Source organism: Aspergillus brasiliensis (assembly GCF_001889945.1).
Source record: "Aspergillus brasiliensis CBS 101740 unplaced genomic scaffold ASPBRscaffold_3, whole genome shotgun sequence".
Lineage (NCBI taxonomy): Eukaryota > Fungi > Ascomycota > Eurotiomycetes > Eurotiales > Aspergillaceae > Aspergillus > Aspergillus brasiliensis.
Window position 1 is genome coordinate 895,192 of NW_027137444.1, and position 10,969 is coordinate 906,160.

Genomic DNA, 10,969 nt, shown 5'->3' on the forward strand with positions numbered 1-10,969 from the left:
CTACTACTACTACTACTACTACTACTGTGAAGTGATGGTTTCCAACGCTCTGAGAATAATCGCAGTAAGATTTATTAATTCAGTCTGGGCGGTTGAGGGTATCTTTCTTGTAGATAGGTGTCTTTCTTTAGATTGGCAGTTATGCTAGTGCTGACCTCGTTCGAACATCAGTCCAAGAACCATCCGATCGATATGGTCAGCTAATTATCTATAAATGAGGCAGATGCCAACGCACTTGGCTGAAGCAAAAAGGAAATCGATTCAGTGACATAGGCGATAGTTAGACGCACGTAGGGCTTCTCATTAAGCTAGAAGGTGCCTAAACCACCTAGCGAACGGGAACAGGCGATTTAGAATATCTCGTCGCAGCTTGTTCCTCTTCTTTCGAGCTTTTTTAGCCGAATTTATTAAATTCGTTGCCGCTTTCTCATGGTCTTTTGTGGCTTCGTGATCCTCATAGGCTGTGGGGTATTTATGGAGGAAGCCAGCCCTCGCCGCCCCAGCCCTATAAAGAGTACAGGGAATATTGAGTAACTTTCAAGACGTTGAGTTGAGTATTAATAACTATATTGGCTTACCTATTGGCGGCCATAATCAAATCTGTGGCGGCTTGCTCACCACGCATCATATCCTCACCCGTCCTCATGTCGAATATGGCGTTGTCATAGGCCTCCTTTACCTTAACATGGTCTCCACAAAAGCTCTTGTATTCGATGTAATCCTCCTCCACTTCGGGCGGGTAGAGCCGCGGGGACTTTACCCATGGTTGAGGTAGTTCGGGCTCCTTCGTGTCCCCGTAGGCGAAGGAGCGTAAGGGCTTCAGCTTGCGAATCTGGAAGTTGTGGCCGCGAAAAACCATCTTCGGATGGACATTGAGGTTATCACAACCGGGAAAGCGATGATGATAGTTCTCATCATCCAGGCTGCGTCGGATAGAGGTGACTGGCTCTATATTATCAAAAGAGCCAACAGCACCTGAATACTGATTAGGAAGGAGACGAGGTAAACACAGCAATATAGAATTTCCTGCAGTTGAAGCTTACGGATGACTTGATCAGAAGGACGGTCTTCTGGTCTTTCCATATTGATGGCAGGGGCCGTGTAGAGATGTTCAATTGTAGTAATGTCAATATAAACCTATTGTCGCTCCTCCTAGTCAGTTCATAATCACATCAGCTTTTATTCTGGGTAGGCAAAAATACCTGGTTATCTTCAGCCTCCTTCACTGATTCCCAATCGGATTTCTGATTTTCTGAGACTTCGTTGGCTCTACCTATCCAAATGGATCAGGGATCTGCAAGTCACTGCACTCAGTTTAGTCTTTACCTGAAAGTGAGCACCATCGTATAAACCATATATATATGGATCGCCTTACCGTGCGAGCCTGGAAACTAACGAGACACAATCGTCACGATGCTTGTGCATTCACTATGAAAGAACTTTCGAAATCTGGAGGGAAGAAAACTAACTACAACAGCAGAATCTAGCTGCTTTATATATCTGAACCGTAGCTTAGACATCTGGTAAATTCCTTCTTCTTTTCCCTACTTCTCCTCTAACTTCCTTTAGTATCATGGTATTCTTCTTCAGGCCTACTACTGGCTTGCCGGCAGTTTCCAGTTGACAAGAGGCTGCTGCCGGCTGATGCCGTTATTAATTGTCGGGGTGACTCCCTATCCACTGACTCATAACTCCTTATCCCCTTTTACATAGTACTACTTACCCTGTATACATTGGAACCCTCTGTTTATCTCGCTAATATCTGTTGTGTGGTAGTGTCCTGACCGATGACGCCTGGCCTCGTCTATGGCATGCTTATTACTACATTTGATTGTCTCTTCTTTAATGCTGAATATATCTCTTTATCTTCTCTGATTGCGGGTTCTGGCATGATAATGACAGCAAGGAAGATGATTCCAGGTGTAATATGGTTTTCAAGTGACTACCGGAAGTCCATATGATGAAATGTAGTACGAACACTGGGGTAGTTGTCTGATGTTGTGACATTTACCAACTAGATCAAAAGAGAAATCTCTCTAGTGGCTACTGGTATCGCTCAGGTTTTGTTCCAACATCTTATATGTTACTACCATTTGAAACCAAATCTTGTCGGATTATCAAGCACCCTGGCTATGTATCATGTTTTTTAACAAAAGATAAATCAAAGAGTCATATTACCTCTGAGTAGAAGGCAGTTGCTTTTGATGACTGCCGGCGGTGCAAGAAGTGCTACGTTCAGCCCTCGCTCTTTCCTGCATCAATATCTCTGTAGGTGCAGCCAACTTCTTCGCCGCGGATGCTGTTCCTGACACCAAAATGTTGAGGGCACTCGAAAGGTTACCTGGTCCTAAATTTTCCTGAGCCTATCTACTTTCTGGATTATTTGTAACATGCCTTCGATACACGAGATGCTACTCAAAATAAGTCGCGCATTAGTGTTCTTGGTCACTGTTCTCTCCGCATTCTACGCCCATTTTGCGAATGGTTACCATATACCTGAACCGGTCATTCCCGGGCTCAAAATACTTTTGATTACGGCATTTCCCCTTCAGAACTACACAACCACGGCCGTGCAGGTGAATCCTATCCAATCGCTCGATGTGACCATCAGCTTCTGGAATGTCACGGTTACCTATACGCATCCGGGCTGGGACGATCTGATTCACGCGCACGTTTGGGTACCCCTGTCTGGATGGAACAATCGGCTTCAAGCAGTTGGGGGAGGAGGGTGGGCAGGCCTTTTGGAACATGGCACACTAGCTTTCCCTGTCTATCAAGGATTTGCAGCTGCTGGATCCGACATGGGCCATGACAGGAATCCTTGGTCAGCCAGATCATGGGCCCTGGATGACGCCTCAGGGCATGTCAACTATGCCCGACTGGTTGATTTCTTCTCTACCTGCCTCAACGAGCTTGCACTCCTCGCCAAGTATGTCATACAACAAATATATGGTTCACCACCTGCCTACTCATACTGGAATGGCTGCTCGACCGGTGGGCGGCAGGGTTTGGAGATCGCCCAACGGTGGCCTGAAGCATTCGACGGCATAGTAGCCGGGGCGCCAGCCATCAACTGGGCGCAGTTCGTCCCTGCGAATTACTGGCCAACATTTGTCATGAATCAGCTAGGGACATATCCCCACCCCTGCGTCATGGAGAAGATAACAAAAGCGGCAATCGCTTACTGCGATGGCCAGGACGGTGTTTTGGATGGGATCATCGCTCTGCCAGCGCTTTGCAACTTTAATCCCCTTACACTCTTAGGGAATGAGGTCTGGTGCGAATGTATCCCGAGTATCATTACAATGGAAGTGGCAATACTTGCAGGATCATACTGGGAGGGCCTGATTGCTGAAGACGAGACCCCTTTATGGTACGGTTTCAACCATGGTACACCTTGGAACTATACTGTCTGCACTTCTACTGATGATATTGGGAACCACCGATGCCACTCTCTGCCCGATTATTTAAGCGTGGACTGGCTGCAACTGTTCGTTGCTCAAGATCCGGATCTCGACTTGGTTGATATGAATCAAGCCGCTTTCGAGTCCCTCTTTCATCGATCCGTCGCTGGATACAAAGCAATCACTGATGCTAATAATCCCGATCTTTACGACTTCAAGACCAAAGGGGGCAAGATTATTCATTGGCATGGCTTGTCTGATTGGCAGGTTCCTCCAAAGGGCTCTGTGGATTACTACGGAAAGGTCCAGCTGCGTGATCCATCAGTCCAAGACTTTTATCTCTACTTTGAGGCGCCAGGAGTTGAGCACTGCGGTCATGGGAAGGGAGCGGCTCCAACTGGGTTGATGGAGTCATTGATCGCCTGGGTTGAAGGTGGCATAGCCCCTGAATATCTGCGCGCTGTCTCTGAAGATGGGAGGATGTCCAGGATTCTCTGCCCCTATCCTGCTACAGCCCAGCATGTGGGAGGGGATCCGACTGTGGTTTCATCATTCGTCTGTCAGTAGACATTGCACAAGCTACGTTCTTTAGACTTTCACATCACTTTCGCTGTACTCTAGCATTCGTTCGGCGTAATATAGTCTAGTCACAGTAGTACTTTCTTGCCTTATAACTTGTTAGCCTCACTTAGGGTCTAGATTTCAAGCACTGGGTGCATGCTTCTTATAGGCCTCTAGTCTCCTGGCCAATTCCAGATCCCCATATGGTACGACACTCTGAAATAATAGAATATATACTATGGTCCCGAATTGCTTACTCCACATGCCAAGTATACAGATTACCCAAAGCGGCAATCCACCTGACGTCATGCTTAGTGTTTCAATTTCCTTTCAGACGACATCACATCGCTTCGAACTGCAATCTTTCTTCTATCACAAACAGCAACAACCCCAATGAACTATGGCATCTGACTCTCCTCGAAAGAAAGTCGCCGTTATAGGCGCCGGAGCAGCAGGCATGGTAAACCCCCCCTCCCTTTTGACTCAACTACAATCCCACCCCCAACTAACCAAGCAAACCACCCTCCAGTCCTGCGCCTCCACCCTATCCAACCACCCCGACCAATTCGAAATCCACCTCTTCGACTCGGCCCCCCACACCGGCGGCCAAGCCACCTCCATCCCCCTCCCCGCGAACCACGGCGCCACCTGGCTCAACGACGGCGTCCAAGGCGGCTCACCCATATTCAAACACACATTCAACTTCTTCCGCCGATACGGCTACGAGCCGCAGCCCGTCCAGCTGCAAGTCTCCTTCGGCAAGGGATCCGACAGCTTCTTCACCAATATGTTCCCCAGCCCCCTTGTGGACAGATACTCCCACGAGATCGACAAGCTCGGCCGCGTGCTAAAGTGGATTAAGCGGCTGATGCCAATCCTGGGAATATTACCTATCAAGACGATTCTCTGGCTGTTCAGATTCAGTCACGACTTCGGGAGTAAGATGGTTCTGCCGCTGATTGCCCTGTTCTTGGGCACGGGGAACCAGACGCCGAATGTGTCCAGTGTGTTGCTGGAACGGCTGTTTGATGATCCCCAGATGAGGTTGTGGGAGTTTGATCCCGATATGTTGTTGCCGAATAGGCCGACGATGTATACGTTTCCGGAGTTGGGGGCGTTTTATCGCGATTGGGTGGATGATCTGGGGGGGAACAAAGGGGTGAAGGTGAGGCTGGAGGCGGAGGTGGAGATTTTGAACAGGGATGCGAAGAAGGGGGTGGATTTGAGGGTTTGGGATAGGAGTGAGGGTCGGAGCGAGGAGGGAATGACGAGTGATGAGCACTTTGATGAGCTTGTGCTGTGTGTGCCTGCGGATGAGGCGAAGAAGTTGCTCGGTAGACATGCTACCTGGCGGGAGAAGTACGTTCTCGGGGGTGTGCGGTTCTACGATGATGTGACCGTCACGCATAGCGATGCGGAGTACTTCAATAGTATCTTCGAAACGAAGTATAAGAGTGATCTGTGTGGCAAGGCGTCGAGTGAAGCGCGCAGCGAGCAGATCTCGTCCGCGAAGCAGACACCGCGCTGTCGGAAGGACGGATGGGATGGATTCGCGCCTATGTACTATACGCATTCGTTTGAGCAGGCTCCACAGAAGATTGAGATGGGGTTCGACTGTTCGAATTACCAGCATCAGTTCCGCGAGGCATTGGGGGAGGGTGCTCTGTCTCTGGAACCAGATCGCCACGTGTATCAGACGATCTTTTTGAACAAACAGGAGTCGGATCTATGGACGTGGAAAAGTATCGATGAGGACAAGATCATTGCGAAGAAGTGGTGGCATCAATTCGGGCATAACTGGCAGCATTATACTCGTGTGGTGCCGGGGATGATGTTCATTAATGGGAAGAATCGGACGTTGTTTGCGGGAAGTTGGACGTTGGTGGTGAGTAGTTACTTTCTTATACACTTGAGATGTTTTAGCTACTGACAGCAGGCAGAATATGCATGAGATAGCTTGTATATCGGGCATTGCGGCGGCGTATCGGCTTGGGGCGAAATATGAGCCTTTTGATGATTTTGCGGAGGATTTCTTTGCCAAGTATTTGCTTGTGAGTCATGGGAAGAGATATAAGCGGAGGTAGAATGGGATTATAGGGGTATATAGCAGCTTTACTCTTCTTCTATCTTCGTGGAGAAATTACGTTAAATATGAAAAGACAATGATCATATTTGACAAATCTCTGCTTGTTAGAGTAACACATCAGGTGAATCATGCACCGAAGACAGCATAAAGAACGTATATGCGCCCGCTAGCAAATGCGAAAATGGTCAGAATGAAAGATGCTGCTAGGTCGTCACTCCTAGAAATTTAGTCAGATAGGTCAAGAAGAAGAACATCCTAACTGTTCCCTATTTCCAGGATTAGAAACTGTGTAGTCTGTGCACTGTGTGGATGCCAGCCACCAGAAAGGGCATTTACTATAAGAGATATGCGGTATGATCCTTTGCTTCCTCCACTAATTAGAGTTTAGACCGGCTTAGTACATTCCAGCCAAAGATGAGAACTGTGGTCTAGTCACATTGGTGTGGGGTGCCGATTCCCGGCTTATCCTCTTTACGCTCTACATTAAGCTTGTATACGCTGCCTGAAAGTCAAGGCAATGGTAGGAGGTGAGATGCTTTGAACATCTAATTTACTTATGACTTTCAGAGATATCGTTTGGAACACTTAGTGTCATTTTTTTAATCGCATGGGTATCATCTTGCCACTGTTTCTAGGGATGGATTCGATAGCTTACATGTACAGACTTAGGATTGTTTATGAACTGGCAAGTGTATTTGACGATGATTATACAGCTCTCATTTATATAGATAAGATCTGTGTTCGTACTAAGATCTATATAAACACATGGAGAAGAGTTATAGTAACCACAGAAGCAAGTCAGCTTTCTTGGTACGAAACCAAGAACGGAGCATATCCCAAAGTCCACAAATCAGGACTCCCCACCCCTTTTCTAAAGCAGTATATAAATAAACCCTGGCTGTTTACTCAGATCAAAGCCTGATTTACATAGCCTAGGCTTACAAGTCCTTGTCCAGAACTGGAGCAAACTGGCTTCTTAGCCGCAGACGCTTACCATAAAGCAGAAATACCAGAGGTATTGGTACCAGGGCTGCAGCTAAGCATCCCAGCAGCGTGCCAGCCCATTGAATGCCCATGTTGGTGAACATCTGCCGCGAAAAGAGCGGAAACCCTGCTGCTACGAGCGAGCGGCAGAAGGTGTTTGCTGCTAATGCAGAGGCGGCGCTGTAGCGGGTCAGAGGGTTGCCGACAGATCAGAAAGGGAGGAGAATATGAAGGAAGGACGAGAAGAAGGTTGATGGGGTACTCACTAAGCGAGATATGTATCAATGAGGTAGTTGAACAGCTGAATGAAGATGATGAGCAGGCCAGCACCTGTGAAGATGCCGCTCAGGGTTGGGACGATCCAATGGATGGTGCGTGTGAACCCAGTCCAGCCGAGCCAGAAGAGTCCCACCGAAAAGAGGACACCGCCCACAATCGCTGGCGGCAGTCGCCACTCCGGAATAGGGATATTGTTGTTGGCCTTTAGCTTGGCGTTGTAGTTCTTATTCACGTAGAGCATGTAGACTGTTGCAGCGAGCAGGCCGACGACGTTGGATAGCATCGGAAGCCCACTAACACCGGGGGACATGGCATAGACGCCTTGGAAGATGCTGGTGTAGGCAGATAGGAAGCAATAGAGTAAGCCGTACACAAAGCTGAGGTAAAGTGTGACAGCCATGATCAGTGGTTCCTTGAAGAGCATTTGCAACGGCCGGCCCAGGTTGTTGATAACCAGATCATGTAGGTTCAGTTCGATTTGCTCCTGTCTGGCATGGATGCCCCAATTGCCTGTAATCTGACGCAGTTTGATCGCCTTTGATGTAAGAATAACAGGCGCATACGTTTCCTTGAGGAAGAGCAGATTAAGAACACATGTTGCGTACCCCATAAATGAAGGTATATAAGCGGTCCATCTCCAGCCAAGGTATGACTTGTTGATGAACCCGCCAATACAAGATGCAACCAGAGGACCCACGAAGACAGTATTAGAAAATAGGGCAATGGCGATCCCACGTGTTTGATTGTTGTACATGTCAGCAAAAACTGCGGCAACATTGATGAGCGGACTGCTTCCAAACACGCCACAAAAGAAGCGACAGATCATCAATGTCTGGAGGTCTTTGGACACAGCAACAGCAGTATTGAAGATGCCGAAGCCCAGCATAGCCAAGATAATAGGAAGCCGACGGCCGTGGCGCTCAGAGAGAGGAGCCCAAACCAGAGGGCCAAACGCATAGCCAGAAATGTAGAGGGAGCTGGAAAGAGCCGCCACTTCAACACTGACATCGAATGCTTTGGCCACCTCGTTCGTGGACGGACTAAAGACGGCCGAGTCAAAAGTCGAGCTGATGCAGGTGAATGCAAGAATGACACTGATATAGAGCCTTAATAGTGGAAAGTCGGTCTGTCAGTTGCAGCGCGGAAAGGGGAACAAGGGCCGCCCTACCTAGTTCTCATCGGCCAGTTCTGAGGAAAAGCTGGGTCATCTGGGCCGTCAAAGTCAACAACATAGTCCTCACGGCTCGGTAGCAGCGGCGGGTGTGGTCTGCCTCGTCCAAAGGAGAGGACATAAGTTTCTGCGTCAATGGGCAGTCCGCGTTCCACGTTGTGCTGGCTGCTGCGCATGTCGAATGACTTGATCGAAGTGATTCTGGCACGGAACCAGAATGGAGGACAGGCCAATGGTCGAAATATTATCTTTAAATCCCAGGGGCTAGAATTGGTCGTCGATGCTGCACGCCACCGGCACTGCTCCCTCATGGGACGCGCCTTCTTTTTAAACACAGCAGGCCGTGAGCATCTTCAGTGTATAAAGCCAACAGCGTGTCATAGTCCGTAAGCCTATGCCGATTATCCGGCATGCCAGTCACGCTAGTGGTCTTTCATTAGAGCGCCCACTCGGGCATTAGAATCCAGGAACTCACCGCGAAGCAAGAATGGCGGCATAGGTCTCGGCGGAGCCGATAACGGGGCAACAAGATAGTAGCAATCACATGTGGCGCTTCACATCGAGATTGTGGATCTTAGCTTATGCAGTATAGGAGGTCTCGAAGGCAGCTGTCACCAGACGGAGCAGCGTGGCTTCGTTGGATAATTTCGGAGTCAGACTCGACTCATTTTAGTACCTCAGCAATATACTGCCATGAGCCTTCAATCCAGTCCCGTCTTACCTGCGATCCATAATTCTTTTCTTACTGCCAGGATGGCCCATCCTGGGGGGCATTGGTAGCTCGTAACACTTCTTGTGCTCGAACGGCACTCAATGATACAGAAGGCCTGGCGATTGGCGCACCACATTATCCAAGCGACTTCCATTTCAAACTATCTTTCACTGTCTTTCAGTTAGAGAGTAATGAACGGCGACTCTCACAAGGGTCGGCCCCTTGAGCCAGGTAATTCACATGTATGCATTGAACAGAGATGTGCCATTGATGTGTCGGTCATGTGACTTGAGGGCATCTTGGGTGAACAGAGTAGAAAAATGAGTCGAGTTGAGGTCTCGAAAAAAGTGGGAGGCGTTGACAGGTTAAGGGAATTGCATTGCTCTAGAGTCAGCCTCCGGATGTTCCGCGGTCCACCCAGTCCCATTACAGGAGCGGATCCATAGCGCTTGGCGCCTGCAGGTTGGATTTTAGGCTATACTGACTCCATACTATAGAACAGGGATCTTTTATCAATCTCTCTCCAAAATTAGTTAGCATTTCAGGAGGCGAGGATGGGTGATAACGCTATAATGCTCGAATTATGCCCTCCGAACATTCTCTTCTGCATCACATCGAGAAGCCCAATTTAAGGCCGTTTACACTGACCCAAGGATGCGTTTTGTCGCCATAGACTTTCTTGAACCAACAAGAACGATCGTCGAGAAGATTCAGAAGTTGTGCAAGGACATGTTCCTTGTTTTTCACACCTCGTACACCCACAACAATGACATTTCGCAGCTGTATAAAAGGAATAGCCCCCTTTTCCGAAACTTTATCGAAGCGGGGGACCTTAGTTACAACCCCCTACCTGGAGAATATGCCTCATTACGAAGGCCTCGATATCAACTTCTACTACGAGCAGGAGATGACCTTTATTTACTATTCAGAAGCGCCGCAACACCTAGAGTTACAACATCCTTCGTCCCATGGGCGTCATCGGCTACATAGCCCGCTATCTTATTAACCTGCCGCATCCTCCCGTAATTACGTAGTGACCTTTCGGAAAACCGCAATGCACTAGCATCTTTCAATCACCGACACGCTTATCGATCATATAGTTTTGTTTTTCTGACTCTCGTACGGACCCAGCCTAAGCAACGTAAATGAATCTTTGGGTGCAGAGACCCAAAGTCAGGATAGATAATATTTCATTCTATTAGAGAGGACCGTCCGCTAGAATTATGACCTTCTTCTCTAGGCAAAAATAATATTTCTGATGTGGTGTTCATGTTATTATAGTTGCTGGTTGAACTAATCGACTGATCAACAAATGGGCAGAACAGATCAAAGTGAGATAGATAATGAGACAGTCTAAGATGGTCCGATAGGAGCCACAATGTCGTTTCCGGGCTTGACAATTAGTATTGATGCGATGTTATATACATATATACTAATGTTTAATACTCTCTGTTGCTTTTAGCGATTGCGAACTTTAGACAACGTTTCCCTGGCCCATCGGCCACGACGCCTGTGATACTACCCAGCGATCGCCGACTGTCAGATCCGCTTGCCATCTGGGCATGTCTGGTCCCGGTGGCATGCCGTCGTACCAGAGCGGATAGCGAGTGTAACAAGCGTGGTAACGAAGTGAGATTGTCTGATCGAGAGGAGAGAGTTGTGATATAGATAGAGATGCATATGGCGATGAGTGAAGGTATGACTCTTGAGTTTCTATGGATAATTGAGTCTCTTGTATAGCCCCTCCAGCAGCCCCCCCCCCCCCCCCCCCC

The 10,969-nt window shown here is 48.3% G+C and overlaps 4 protein-coding genes across 4 annotated transcripts; 2 read left to right on the plus strand and 2 right to left on the minus strand.

Annotated features, from left to right (window-relative positions):
- Positions 1 to 303: 303 nt before the first annotated feature.
- Positions 304 to 1,083, minus strand: ASPBRDRAFT_27451 (uncharacterized protein; the record flags this gene model as incomplete). Its single annotated transcript, XM_067622380.1, has 3 exons — positions 304 to 505; positions 579 to 948; positions 1,044 to 1,083. The coding sequence occupies 3 exons, from the start codon at positions 1,081 to 1,083 to the stop codon at positions 304 to 306; spliced, it is 612 nt and encodes a 203-aa protein (XP_067481670.1).
- A 1,325-nt stretch (positions 1,084 to 2,408) lies between these two features.
- ASPBRDRAFT_119094 (uncharacterized protein) lies at positions 2,409 to 3,971 on the plus strand (the record flags this gene model as incomplete). The annotated part of the gene is made up of 1 exon (XM_067617225.1): positions 2,409 to 3,971. The coding sequence occupies one exon, from the start codon at positions 2,409 to 2,411 to the stop codon at positions 3,969 to 3,971; it is 1,563 nt and encodes a 520-aa protein (XP_067481671.1).
- A 394-nt stretch (positions 3,972 to 4,365) lies between these two features.
- Positions 4,366 to 6,049, plus strand: ASPBRDRAFT_52527 (putative flavin-containing amine oxidasedehydrogenase; the record flags this gene model as incomplete). Its single annotated transcript, XM_067626912.1, has 3 exons — positions 4,366 to 4,425; positions 4,495 to 5,850; positions 5,906 to 6,049. The coding sequence occupies 3 exons, from the start codon at positions 4,366 to 4,368 to the stop codon at positions 6,047 to 6,049; spliced, it is 1,560 nt and encodes a 519-aa protein (XP_067481672.1).
- A 940-nt stretch (positions 6,050 to 6,989) lies between these two features.
- Positions 6,990 to 8,661, minus strand: ASPBRDRAFT_52528 (MFS transporter; the record flags this gene model as incomplete). The annotated part of the gene is made up of 3 exons (XM_067626913.1): positions 6,990 to 7,215; positions 7,302 to 8,420; positions 8,483 to 8,661. 3 exons carry the CDS (start codon positions 8,659 to 8,661, stop codon positions 6,990 to 6,992), a joined length of 1,524 nt encoding a protein of 507 aa, XP_067481673.1.
- Between the last annotated feature and the right edge of the window lie 2,308 nt (positions 8,662 to 10,969).